This window comes from Acanthamoeba castellanii, assembly GCF_000313135.1.
Source record: "Acanthamoeba castellanii str. Neff unplaced genomic scaffold scf7180000084603, whole genome shotgun sequence".
NCBI lineage: Eukaryota > Discosea > Longamoebia > Acanthamoebidae > Acanthamoeba > Acanthamoeba castellanii.
Window position 1 is genome coordinate 1,479,717 of NW_004457654.1, and position 13,634 is coordinate 1,493,350.

A 13,634-nucleotide genomic window follows, 5' to 3' on the forward strand; every position below is an offset into this window, starting at 1 on the left:
GACCCAATCCGTGTGGGGTTACATCAAAGTTGCTGGAGCTGAAAGTAGAGGGGTGCACCGTTGCCGAGATAACAGATAGGCAGGAAGCCGCTCTGCGCCAAGCAGCCCTTTGTGTCGGGAGCCATGATGAACTTGAGACGACATGTGGCGACCGATCCACTTGTCAGTTTTCGCGTGACCATCCACACGCCCATGCTCGCGTAGGTTACGGCTTCCGTTGTCCCGAAGGAAATCTCGTACGGCGCCGCGTTGAAACTCGATAGGCCAATCGACGACCCGTCGCTCTGGTCCTCAGGGTAGCCCCGAATGAACCACCTGCAGTCGTCCGGGTTGCGATCGCTGTCGATGGCCATGTAGAAAAACTCACCTTGACGGAAGTTTTGCCAGGTGAACTGGACGAAGAAGTAGGAGGAGTTGAAGGGCGGCACGATCATGTCGCAATTGCTGCCGTACCAGCCTTTGCTGCATTGGCATTGCTGCGTGCCGCCACTTTGCGGGACGCAGGTGCCGTGGACGCAGTTGTAGGCATTACAAGCCGAAGGAGGCGAACCGGTTCGCACTAAGACGCAGGACACGCACGACACGAGCGCGTTAACGGCCGCACGCACACGATCAGCCCGGAGAGGCGGGCCACGTACCAAAGAAGGAGAGACCGCCGGAGCATCCGAAGTTGGTAGAGACTGGCCAGACGCTGCCGGAGTTGATTTGCATGTACCAGCTTACGGGCGTACCCAGCGAGACCACGTTGCCTGGGGGGTGGGGGTTGGTGAAAAAAGCAGGAGCAAGACAGGTTATGTGTGAGTAGACGTACTGGAGGGGTATTGGGTGGAACACCAGGGGTTGCCGTTGGTAGAGTAGGGCACCACAGACTGGCCGGCCCACTTGACATCAAAACAGCAGCTGGAGACGTCGCCCCCGAGGCTATAGAAAATAGATTAGTTGGAAAGAAAGGCTCCCAACTGACACCCAAACTGCGGTGGTACCTTATGATGCCTGAGTTGGTGTTATATTCTTGAATGAAGGTGGCCGACGTGACGGAGTTCCATGTGTAGGGCTGCCAGCCAGGGTAGTTGGAGCCTGTGGGACCCACCGCAAAATAGTTGGCTCCGCTGAAAGCAAGTGACGCTACTAACAGCCAGCCCACCAAAGACAGCCTTCCCAAGTGATTTAGCTCCTGGCTGGTCATTCGATTACTTGAGCCGCTGGACGTCCAAACTGCAAAGAAAGTTGTGCTTGTCGGGGCGCAAAGGACCTCTTGTTGTTATTTATTAATGCTGCAACGCATGCCATTGGCTCCCAGACTTCAGAATAGTCCCCAGAATAGTCCTACACGCTGAGAGTGCGGGGACTGTAATGTTTCTTAAATAGTTTCCTTGGGTGGCGTTGTTGTTGTTGGCATTGCCGTACAATCAATCTTTCGCAAGACAAGAAGGCCTGATGTGTTGTAGTGAAGAGGAGGTCGCCCCAATAGTTCTGCACACTCACCATGCCTTGGACGGTCATGGTGGTGGATTGCACCCTCTTGAGTCTGGGGTTGTCTATGTGCAGCTTGTTGTCACCTCTGTGCTGGTGTGCCACCACGCCATTGAGGGACCACTCTCATGCCACATCATGGACAGCAAGGAGCTGGTAGGGAGATCACACGGCTCTCTCCCTGTGGTAGGAGTTGAGCGCCTTGATTGTGAGCATCACCTTTTGTGGCTCCATGGCAGCTGGTGCAATGGAGCATTCAAACATGTGGTCCATGTCCATCCTGTAAAAGTAGTTCTCCAGGCCTGAGCTTCTTTAGGAAGGACCTGGTTGATGATCATGGGGTTGTGTTCCCTGCCTGTGAATGGTTGAAGCACCCTTGGGATGTTGATGAAATACTACTACAAAGAGCTCATCTCCATGTGTGACTTGGGAGGGAGAGCTAGGCTGCCTGGCACTGCCCAAGCAAGTCTGGGAGGCACTGAGCTGTTGCTGAACCTCTTCATTGCTGGCGTGATGCTCTTGATGCCATGAGAGATTGTGTTGGAACTGTCACCCAATGTCATTTCCATATCCAACACTGTGTCCAGAAAAAGGTGCCAGTGGCACCTTTTGTTAAGTAAAATCTGTACAAGTGATATATGTGTATGTGCAGCGAAAGCAGTACTTTTGTGAACATGGTGTGTGAGTGGTTTTGGCAAAATATGTACAGAGAGTGGCAAAACAGGGAAAAATGGTGTAGGTCATGGTAAAAGCAGATGGGGCCAATGACAAATTTCAAGGCATAAGTGTAAAAAAGGGCTAATGTATTTTGTTGAAATGAGGAACAGAACAGAGTGGAGGGAAACATTAGCCAATGGACTTCTGCACTTTCTGTGGACTGGAAGAGGAGGAGGAGCTGGTCTTGGGTGTGAGAGGGGCAAGGGCAGGATGTGAAGTTAGGCCTTGTAGGAAGGAAGTGATGGCTGTGAGATCTGACTCCTCCAGGAATTTAGAGTGGAAGGGGAGGAGCCAGTTGGCGAGAGAGGAGATGTTGCCCTCTGCTATGGGGGTAGAGGAGAGGCAGACAAAGCTGGAGTAAAGGGCAGCACAGAAGGAGAGGTAGTAGGTGGGATTTGCCTCATAGAGAATGTGGTAGGGAGTGGTGGGTGATGTGATGGGTGGGGAGAAGGATTGGGAAGCTCTAACCTCTGGATGAGGAAGCTGTAGAGGCTGATGTGAAGTGGGGTGTGGTCTGATGATTGAGCAGTGAGGAAAGCAGGAGCAGAGTGGACAACCTCATGTGTTGGGTGTGGGATGGGGATGTGGTGCAGATAGCAGAAGGGTTTGGGGATGGTGTCACTGGCCAGAGGATGCCAGATGGTGGACATGTTAACCCTCTTGTGGCTGAAGATGAGAACATTGAAGCCACTGATGAGAGGTTTGGAGGCAGGCATGGAGCTGGAGTAAGTTGGGGAGCTGTTGTAGAAGTGGAGTAGGCAGAAGACCTGGAGGGTGGAGTGTGACTTGAGTGAGGTGATGGCATTGGTGATGTTGGAGGGAGATGAGGAGATGTAGAATCTGATGCCATAAGACTTTGATAGGTGAGTTGCTGTGTCCTTGATGTTGAGAGGAATGTCTGTGCTGTGGATGGTAAAGTTGTGCATGTAGATTGACACCTGTGGAAGAAAAAAACCAGTGGACATCAGGAAATAAGTGAAATTAGAAAAACTGATATGCATCAGGGAAAAGAGTTGACAAATAAAAACCTGATGCGCATCAGGAAAAGTGTCAACAAATAAAAAAACTGATGCGCATCAGGAAAACAAGGCAGGCTGATAAATGCACTGGCCATTCATGGAATTGTGTTGGTTGGGCAAGAAGCTTGGTGAGTGGCTCAGTGAATTGGGGGAGATACTTTTTCTGGAGAGCAAGCTCTGCTTTGTGCTTGATGGTAGATGGCGACTTTTCCTCTTCAGCCTTACCCTTGCCACGTTTCTTGGTAGCTGTAAAGAACAAGCATGTGGTGAGCTTGGAACTTTACCAGCAAAATGAAAACATACTGGTTGGGGTGGTCAGAGTGGTGCCAGAAGCTTCAGTGGCAGTGGGTACCACAGGCTGAAGTCAGATAATAGTGGTGTAAGTGAAAGTAATGGGGTGTGAATTGGAACAGGAAGGAGTTGATTTGTACCATTTTCCCCTTGGCCAACACAGAAAGACGCTGGTGCTGTTTGCTTGTGGACGTTGAGGCAAGGGAGGCCTCCTCTGCTCAAGAAGCTGCAGTGGCACATGCAATCTCCCCTCATAACTGGCAAGGTGTGGTCTCCTCTGCCTCATCACTGAGAAGTTTCAACTGGAACAGGTGCTTGTGGAACATGTTGACAACTTTGGAGGTGATGCTGTGGGGCTGCTTGATCTTGATGTTTTTACCGCACAGCATGATGTATTCCACAACACAGATCCAGTCCCAGATGTGGTGAAGCTCCTCAGGATCTTTGCAGAAGCAGTCAGCCTCCATGGCTGCATGAATGGCCTGATGAAAGGCCTCCATCTGCCTTTTGATCATGCTCCAGTGGTTGGTGATTAGTGACCAGAAGTTCTCTGGCAAGAGGGAAGTAGTTAGACTTGTGGGGAGAAGAACAAAAGAACTAAAAAGAAAGGACATACTCTTGGAAGGGGCTTGGTGTTGATAGTGCTTATAATGACAAAGCACAGTGATCATGTCATTGGCACTCAATTCCCTGAAGGCACCAGAGTTGAGGTTGTCAAGGGAGATGAACACCTGACCCTCTGGAATGAGGTGATTGAGTTCCTTGATAAGACTGGAAAAGGGGAGCGAGGACTCAAAACAAAGGTGAAGAGTTAGAGTAGAAATAACATACTCCACCACTCCTGGAGCATGGAACAGGGCCCTTAAGGTAGTCAAGTACTTCTGCAGAGTGGTGGGCTTTGGTGCAGCATGACCCTTGAGTGTTTTCTGTGAGGTGTGGGGTGATGAGTAATGGTTTGAAATATGAAGGTGGTGGACATACCAGGTGCTCAGTGAGAGCATTGTAGTTGGTAACAGTTTTTTTGCCATGTGTGATCTGGAAGAGTGGGTTTTGGCCAAGGGTGTAGTAGTTCAGGGCCTTCTCAAAAGCATTCAGGATGACTGAGCCTGCTGAGTTGATGTAGTTCTCAAAGCCGGAGATGTGGTTGAGGATGATCCAGCTGAGTTCCATCCCTGCAGCTGCTGGCACAACTTTGTAGACATTCTCCCACTGCCAGTGCTCAATGAGGTTCCACACCACAACTCTGTGGTTACAATTGATGGCCTCTGGAAGGTTAAAAGTTAGTACCCAAAAAAACCAATGTGCATTGGGAATTGCAAATAGCCTACAAACTGAATGGCCATGAGTGCAGCTAAAATGAACTGGTGTGGGAAGTAATACCAAACTCATCAATGTTGTTTTGGTCAAGGCGCTCATCTTCATTGAGAAATCTAACAATGAAGGGCTTGGTTGTGAGACACCCTCCATCCACAACAGACAGCAGCAAGTGACAAATTCCTGGAACTGTCACTGGGTGATGCTGTTCTGATGGCAGTGCAGGCAGTTAGCAAGTGAAAGCATCTACACATTGCCAGAATGAAAAGAGGAGTTGTACCAAAGATGGTGCAGTTCCAAATGTCAAGGTGGCATGATGTGGGTTTAACCCAGGTACAGTGCAAAGTTGAAGGGTTGATGCAATCAAGCTGCTCCTTCTGCTGGCGAATTGCTTGGTCATTGTGGGTCACCCAAAGGCTGGCGCTGATGATGTTGGGGTTGGACTGAAGTGATTGGAAATTTGGGAGTGTATGAATTTTAGTTTCTGAATAGTAAGGTTGAGGTCAGCAACACAAACTGTTAGAGAACGTGGTTCTCACAAGGTTGAATAAAAAACTGATGTGCATTGGGAAAAGAGTTGACAAATAAAAACCTGATGCGCATTGGGAAAAGAGTTGACAAATAAAAACCCAATGCACATTGGGAAAAGAGTCAACAAATAAAAAAACCCAATGTGCATTGGTTTGGAACATGTCAGTGTGGTGAACAGTAAAAACACACAAAGTGTACATACCTAGCTCCAGGTCAGGCAGGGCAAGTAGTCTGGTGGCCTCCTTGTGTTGCTCTTTGGTGTTGCCTGTGGAGTACTGACGCACCACTGGCTGCTTGTGAGGCTTGGTCTTGATCTCCTCCGCCTCCATCTCCTTGTCCACATCAATCACCTCTGGGTGTGCACATTTCCTCTCCTTGTGCTCTTCCTCTACCAGCTTGCACTTCCTTGGCAGCACTTGGTGCTCCTCCTCCTCCAGCTCCTCCTCCTGCTCCTCCTCCAGCACTTCCTCTCCCTTCTCCTCCTCTTTCTCCTCCTCCACTATGTCCTCCTCCAGCTCCACCCCCTTCTCCTCCTCCTTCTGCTCCTCCCCCTGCTTCTCCTCCTCCTCCTCCTCCAGCTCCTTCTCCTGCTCTTCCTCCTCCTCTGTCTCCTTTTCCTTCCTCTCCTCCTCCTCCTCTTCCATGTCCATCAGCTCTTTTGCTCCCTCCTCTGCTATCATTGGAATACACTGTGTTAGCAGTTTGAGCAACTGCTGCTTTGTGGAGCCAGTGTCTTGGCCCCACACCTGCAGCAACCCATCAATGTACACCTTGGTGATAACCTTGGTGTTGGGTTGCTGGTGCACCTTTGCTAGGGCATTATGGGAGCTTGCTAGAAGCTCAGTGGCCAACATGGCTGAGAAGTTGGGAAGGCCAGAGGCAGCTTGGTGAGAAGACATTGAAAGGAAGTGTGTGTTGAACGTGGGTGGTACAACAAAATGATCAAAACAGGTTGTTCAACGTTTTATAGGTAATGTAGGTCTACAAAAAAAGCTGTCCACATTAAATTCTAATTGGAGGGACAGGAAACAGGGGGCGAAATTTCATTAACCCTCAGAGTAGGCTCCTTGGGTGTGGTAGGCTTTGTCCCAGATCACTGGTAGAACGCCTCAGTTACAAGGACCAATGCCACCAAGCAACAAGTCAACCAAGTCTTTACATGAGCCTGATCATTGACTACTCCAACCCACTCCCTCTCCCCACCCACACTCCTGTGCCAAAGGCCTGGATGCACTTTGGCAACCAGTTCACCATGGTTCTTGGTGGTCTCATTGACCACAGCCATGGCAAACACCTCTTTCTACACCCTCAGCCCTTTTGGCCAAAAGATGCTAACCTTGTCATCTCCACACTCTTTCACCACATCTGAACTCGCCTTTTGACTAACACTGCCTCCAACACTCGCCCTTCTATCCTCTACCTGCAGGCTGACAATTGTGCTGCTGAGAACAAGAATGTCTTCATGCTTGCCTTCCTCAGTCTCCTGGTCAGCCTGGATATGTTCCAAGAGGTCTACCTGAGCTTTCTGTTGGTTGGGCATACACATGAAGACATCAACCAGCTCTTCTCCACTGCTCAGACAAAGTTCCATACCTCTTCCATTCACACCCCAAGGTAATGGTCATCACTCTTTTTTTGTGTTGATTGTTTTCCTGATGTGCATTGGGTTTTTTATTTGTCAACTCATTACCCCAATGCGCATCAGTTTTTTCTGTCAGCATTAATGATTGCCCCTTTTTGTTCACCTTCCTAACTTCATCTTCAAATTTCAGTCAACTTTCTGGTTTTCTTGAGCAGGCTTACCAATCCACTGGCCCAGCTCCTTCCCTGCACACCCTTGAAACTGTTTGGGACTGGAAGAGCTTGGAAATCACATGCATGGCCTGACTGGTCACTCCACCCCCCATGTTTTCCATTTTTTCTGTGATGCTTCAGGCAAACCAGTGATCTGGGACAAAGCATACCACACCCAAGGAGCCTACTCTGAGCCATACCAGCTTCTCACATCCATTCTGACTGGTTTACTCCCCTTCCTCCTCACTATGTTGCACACACCCTACCAAAAGATATCACAACTTACACAAACCACATCAGGAGCACCTTTCACTATCCTGCCTCAGCAATTTCCGCCTGAAGTGCTTACTGAGTTGGCTGACAACTGCCATGCTCCACTGTTCCTTGAGTCTGAGCTTAGTGAGTGGGCTGTTATCTTTGAAGCTCATGAGGCTCCCAACCCACCTGTGCTAACTTGATTTTTGATGGACTCACAGCTCACCCCATCACTAATCCTCTCCTTGATGGTCCATTGTTCCATCTCCAAACCAGGGTCAAGGTTGTCCACACACAGACTACACCCCAAGTCCAACGTTTCAACTTTGCTCCTGGTCAGTGGGTTGCTGTCTGGGCTGATGCTGATGAAGACACTCAGGACTTTTGGATATGCAAGATCATCAGCGTTCTCCATAAGAGGCTCCATGTCCACTGGTGGAACTTTGCTAATGGACGCTGGACTGACCATGGCTCAGAAAGCACTGTTCCAATGGGGTCTGTTTTAGCTTGTGGCTTTGACTTTAATGCCAACACTGGAGTTCCCCCACCCACCCTTCAAGAAATATTTAGACACCTGTAAATAAAACTTCTCTTCTCTGTGTACATTCAAATTCCACAGTGTTTTTATCTCCTGTACACCTGTTTTTAGTTTCATTAAAAAGTACCACTATCACCTTTTTCTGGACACAGTGTTATCCAGTGCAGAGCTTGCTTGCCAAACTGAATTTCACTTCCTCCTTTAATCCATCTTGAATGGGATTGTATTGACTGATATGAAGTGGGAACTGTTGGCCAGTTGTATCTGGTGGTTGGTGTTGTATATGTACATCTTTGTCCTGTCCTCAGCTTAATACACTTGATTTTGAAATGGTTAGGGATGTAACAATTCATATTTTGGTCCACCCTCACAAAGCACAAATCAAGGATTGCCCTCTGCATTGCTGAGAATACTTTGATTGATTCTCCTATAACTTGCGCTCATTTGAAATGAGAGGTCACAAATGACCATGGAAATTATGTTGTGCTAAAATTGTGTGAGATTTGACATTCTTGCTTTATAGGGCAGTTTTGAAGATTTGGAACTGAATCTGTGATATTGATATGCTAGACTGCTGCTGATAAGTGATATTGAGGGACTGGAGATAAAAAAGATTTCATAAAAACTTGAAATGTGTGGAGTTGAAAGTGATTGTTATCAGTGAGCGTGAGAGAGCTTTGTTATGGTGGAATTTTATCTTCAGGAATAGTGCTCCAATTCAGCAGCACAAATAACTTGTGGTCATTTGAAATGAGAGGTCCAGTCATTTTGAAAAGTGATTTTGTTTGTGAGTTTAAGCCTCTATAAATGGTTTTGACAACACAAAAATGATTTTAATTTAAACATAGCAAGACAAAATTGGGAGCATCTTGAGAAATGGCAGATTCAAATACCATCATCATGAGAGACATGACACTGTAACTGGGCCATCAGATTTTCCAAATCATGTACATGTACACAATAAACTTAGTATCAGTAGGTCAAACATGTAGTCATTGCATATGGTGTACATGATAAAGTAAATGTCCTGTTTTACAGCATAATATTGCTCAGCTGGAGTACTTGCAAAAAAAGAAAAAGTTGCCACATCACACAGTTCAGAAGAACCATAAAAGCTGACATGCCTCTTTCTTTTTTGCCACCAACAAGTTCTTGGGTGGATTTTGCACCAGCCAAGCAATACTCCATACTTGGTGTTTTCAAGTGTGCTCAATGGTACATCACCACCATGTGAAGAAAATAAAGAACAACTGGCTAACCCAGTGACATTACGCCAATCTTTTCCCATTGCACCACACCAAACTAATGTGACCTTGACTGATGGCCCAGTTACAGCATCATAATATCTCTCATTATGGTGATATTTTAATCTGCCATTTCTCAAGATGCTCCCAATTTTGTCTGGTTATTTTTAAATTAAAACCATTTTTGTGTTGTCAGTGACTTAAGAACAAGTCAAGAGTTGAGGAGTTTAGAATGGGAGCCATTGAGGTTCATCCCTGTTATAAGTGTGGGTGAAACCATAACCTGTTGTGGTTTCATGCAGTTGATGGGAGAAAGAGACACAACTGCTTTGTATAGGTTTATTTCTTCCTAAAACAACAAGAAAAGGTGAAGTAATGGCAAAGAAAGGAAAGAAGGAGAAGTGTTAGGGGGAGTTGTTGGTTTGTGTTTCATCATGAGCTCATCAGCCCTTGCGGCCGAAGAAGGACGAGACGCCCTTCTTGGCAGCCGCGCCGGCACCGCCCGCACCAGCGCCGCCCTGCTGGACCTTCTTGAGCTCGGTGTTGAGGTTGTTGTTGGCAGCCTGGGCCTTGGCCAGTGCGATCTTGGTGGCCACGAGCTGCTGCTCGAGGGGCTTCATCTCGGCCTGCATCTTGGCCAGGCGGTCGTCGGCCACGCTCGTGTTGGACTGGATGTCGAACTTCTCGGCCTGCATCTGCGCCAGGGCCAGCTTGCTGTTGATCAGCTGGTCCTCCACGTCCTTGAGCTGCTTGCTCAGCACCTCCCTCCGGAGCGGAAGCACTTGCGGACCGGGTCCGCATCGGTGGTGGCGGTGCCGATGGCCTGGAAGAGTGTGCTCAGCACTTGCTCAATCCTTGCACAAGACAAGGCTGGGAAAGCGAGATCTCTGACCTTTGGTGCGCGCACAGGGGATGGAGTTGGGGCTTGGTCGTGTTGCCTTTGCCGCGGCCTCCCACCATTGTTGGGTGGCTCTCCCACGCAACCTCTCGCTTGGTAGAAGCCAGCCAGCACATTGCTGAGCGCGGCCCCCGCGCTCCGAATAATAGGGTCAGTCACCCTCGCTGGCCTGACAGCCTGCTCTGCTGTGAGGCGGGGCTCCTGTCTGATTGGCCGCAGCTTGGTGGCGACCGCTCCGCTGGCCGTGGGGGTCGCGCGCGGCTGTGGGCGGTCCCACAAGGCTCGCTAGGCCTTTGAGGAAGCGAGGTGGCCGCTCTTGATCATTGAGGACTGACTGGCCGACTGGCCCCTGCTCGGCAAAGCCGTGTGTGTGTGTGTGTGTGTGTGAGTCGCCTGTCCAACTCGGCCCACCGACATGACCTCGCAAGCTCATTGCCCACCGCCGCCAGGGCGCCACACTCTGCGCGGCGGCGTGCTCTGCGCGGCGCTACGTCGTCGTCGAGTTTGCCGCGGTGTGCTCTGTGCGTTACGCTCTGCGCGGCCTACTCGGCGAGTGCCACTCTGCGCGGCCTAGCCGACGTTGCATGCTCGGCAGGCGGCGTCGAATTTCTGTGGTGCAGCGCTGTTGTCGTCGTCTCCGTTGTTCTCGCTGTCAAGTTTGTGTCGCGATGGGCAAGCCGCCAAGACTAACTGAGTTTGCGTTTGTCTGCGCTGCGCCGAAGTTGTTGGACCAAGTTGGAGTCAGACGCCAATGCATGCCCACTTTACAGCAAGCCCTACTCTCCCCCATACTTGTCGAGCGGACGATGCTTGCCGCCGCCAGCGTGCTGGCACACAATAGAGCTTGCACCGCCGCCAGCGTGACACACACCCTACTCGCGCTGTCATCCCCGCGCCCAACGCAGCTAACACGCCGCGTCGCGCTCGCTGTTGCCACCGCTGATACGCGGGCGACGACGATGACGATGATGTGGGCATGCTGGCGTCGTGGACAGTCCCGCTGATGAAGCGAATCAAGGCCTCCAGCGCCGAGCGCCCGCCGCCGGCCGCAAGGTTCGTTGGTCTCTATGCCGACGCGCCGCTGTTGTTCTGCTCGCACTCGTCTTTGAGTTTTATAAAGCGCCCATCCACGCAGAGTCTCACACACACGCGCCCGATAGCCCGAGCTCGCCTTCCCCCAGCCCAGCCGACCCGACGTCTGATACGGCTGCCAAGACTGACGATGTAGAATGGGGAAGCACTGCGAGCAGCAGCGAGGGGCGAGGCATGTGGTAGGGCTCGTGGCAAGGGTGGCGGCATGGCGCTGTCATGGAGTCCGCGCTCCGACCTCTAGCACACATCCGGGTTGGCGCGCTGGCCAAGATTGGCATAGTGCTGGTGGCGTCTGGCATGCTGGCATCTCGCGCGCTGGCATGCTGGCCAAGATTTAACTACGTAGTGCTGCTTGCGCCTTGCGCGCTAGTGTCTCGCGTGCTGGCGCGCTGTCAAATTGTTAAGTATGACACATCGCGCGTGGGCGTCTCACGTGCTGGCGAAGAATGCTGACGTGTCTTGACGGGGTACCCGCCTCGGCATACTTGGCACGGCGTACTTGGCATTGTACTTGATGCAGCATAATTGGCGCAGCATCCTTGTTGCATCCTCGGCGCGGCGTACTTGAAGCGCTTACTCCTCCGCGGCGAGGGCATGCTTGGCGCGCTCTGTCAAGTTGGTGTCATCAAGTTTGTGTCGCGAGGACGAGCCGCTGAGACTAAGACAAGCCAAGTCTGGCTTGCCCCATGTTTGTGTCGGTTGTAGATGGCGAGGTGAGTCGGTTTTGTGTCGGTCAAACAAGTTGGCGAGGCGAATTGACTTTGCATCGAGCCGAGTTTGTGATTGCGCAAGTGGCGGCATGTGACACAGCGTACTTGATGTGGTGTACTTGGCGCAGCGTACTTGAATTGGCATGCTTGACGCGCGTACGCCGCTGCGGTTATGTCAGTGTACCTGACGCGCGCGCTTGCACAGCTGCGGCGAGGTCAGCACGCTGGGCGTGGCGTTGCGTTGTTGAGGTGGTGTCGCGAGGGCGAGCCAGACAACAAGTCGAGTCGAGTCGGGGTTGCGATCGAGTTTATGTTGGACCCACTTTGCGTCAACGCCAGAGTCAGTACAAGCAGCTTGCGCCAGCACCAGCGTCTCACGCATGCATGCACGCGAGTTGCCTATGGCAACAGCTGCCGCCCTTGTTGCATGCATGTGGTTGTCCACGGCAGCCATGCTTGCGTCGTTGCCGCTGCTCGCCACTGGATGGTGCGCGACGGCCTCGCGTCTCGCTGCCATTGCCAGGTGCGCCAAGTGCATGCGCGCGCATGAGCATCGTGAGCGCAAGTGCTCATGCCTACCCCACGATGTGAAGCGCACAGTGCAGCGTACATCTTTGCGGTGCTCTCGCCATCGTTGTGTGCTGTGCAAAAGGTTTGAGGAGGCTTTGGGACTTGGATGTGTTTTGTGGCATTGATGTGCATGGTGTCAGCCACGCCATGCCCAGACCATGCTTATGCATGCTCGCTGGTGTTGTTGTGTACACACCATCTCTGAGCTACGTAGCTGCCCACGCACGATCGCAGCTTGTGCCAGCGTCAGCCTCGGCCTCAACACCAGCCTTAGCACCAGCGTCAGCCTCAGTGTCAGCCTCAGCCTCAGCGTCAGCGTCATTGTCAGTGTCAGCCTCAGCCTCAGCCAACATCGCGTGCGTCAGCGTCAGCTTCAGCGTCAGCGTTTGCATTAGTACGGCCACTGTCGCCGCCGACCCACAAAAAGGTCCAGCCGCGGTCCATCTATGCCACGCCTGGCGCGCTCCAGCATTGTTGGAAGCCTGACGCCGCAGCAACACCTCAGTTGGCTTGCGGCCATACCAGGACGCTACTGTGGGTGGCGCGTAGCGTTGCATCAACAGCAATCAAAGTCCGCCATCCTCGTCCTAACGCCGACGCTGAGACAGTCGTGCTGGGTTGATGCGCTGAGCGCTAGTATACAGTGGGCAGCGGATAGCGACGCTCGCGCCCACAGCCTAAGGACACCTCAGTCCCTGCCGTGCCAACATGACCGCAAGCAGGCCAGCCTGACTCCGACGTGGCCGAGCCGCAGCGTGCTGTGCCAGCACGTCGCAACATCACTGCCTTGGCTGCCGCCATCGCTGGCGTCATCGTGGGAGCGCATGTGAGAGTTGGGCGCATGGCTGCACCAACGTCAGAGACTCGCGCGGGCGGGCGACATCAACCTCAATGGCTTGCAGGGCTGCTCGCAAGTGCAGCTGACACAGTTGGCCACAACCAATGGGCCAGCACCGCATGCATGCGCCCACACACTCACACCTACCTCGGGAGCTGCACCAGCACCAGTAGCAGCAGTAGTGTATGCATAAGCAGCGACAGCAGCGTAAGCTGCCGCAGCAGCAGCATAAGCAGCAGCACCAGCAGCGTAAGTAGCACGCCAGCGGCGGCAGCAGCAGCGAAGCGTGAGCAGCACCAGCAGCGGAAGCAGCAGCAGCAACATAAGCGTAAGCAGCAGCACGCCAGCGG

General features: G+C 51.7%; 3 protein-coding genes across 3 annotated transcripts; 1 reads left to right on the plus strand and 2 right to left on the minus strand.

Moving 5' to 3' along the window:
* Nucleotides 1–23: 23 nt before the first annotated feature.
* On the minus strand, nt 24–1,186 carry ACA1_073710 (EGFlike domain containing protein; the record flags this gene model as incomplete). Its single annotated transcript, XM_004353200.1, has 4 exons — nt 24–559; nt 639–749; nt 812–900; nt 984–1,186. 4 exons carry the CDS (start codon nt 1,184–1,186, stop codon nt 24–26), a joined length of 939 nt encoding a protein of 312 aa, XP_004353252.1.
* Nucleotides 1,187–6,504: 5,318 nt separating this feature from the next.
* ACA1_073720 (uncharacterized protein) lies at nt 6,505–6,963 on the plus strand (the record flags this gene model as incomplete). Its single annotated transcript, XM_004353201.1, has 2 exons — nt 6,505–6,600; nt 6,772–6,963. The coding sequence occupies 2 exons, from the start codon at nt 6,505–6,507 to the stop codon at nt 6,961–6,963; spliced, it is 288 nt and encodes a 95-aa protein (XP_004353253.1).
* Nucleotides 6,964–9,619: 2,656 nt separating this feature from the next.
* Nucleotides 9,620–10,136, minus strand: ACA1_073730 (uncharacterized protein; the record flags this gene model as incomplete). The annotated part of the gene is made up of 3 exons (XM_004353202.1): nt 9,620–9,937; nt 9,967–10,030; nt 10,084–10,136. 3 exons carry the CDS (start codon nt 10,134–10,136, stop codon nt 9,620–9,622), a joined length of 435 nt encoding a protein of 144 aa, XP_004353254.1.
* Nucleotides 10,137–13,634: the final 3,498 nt, after the last annotated feature.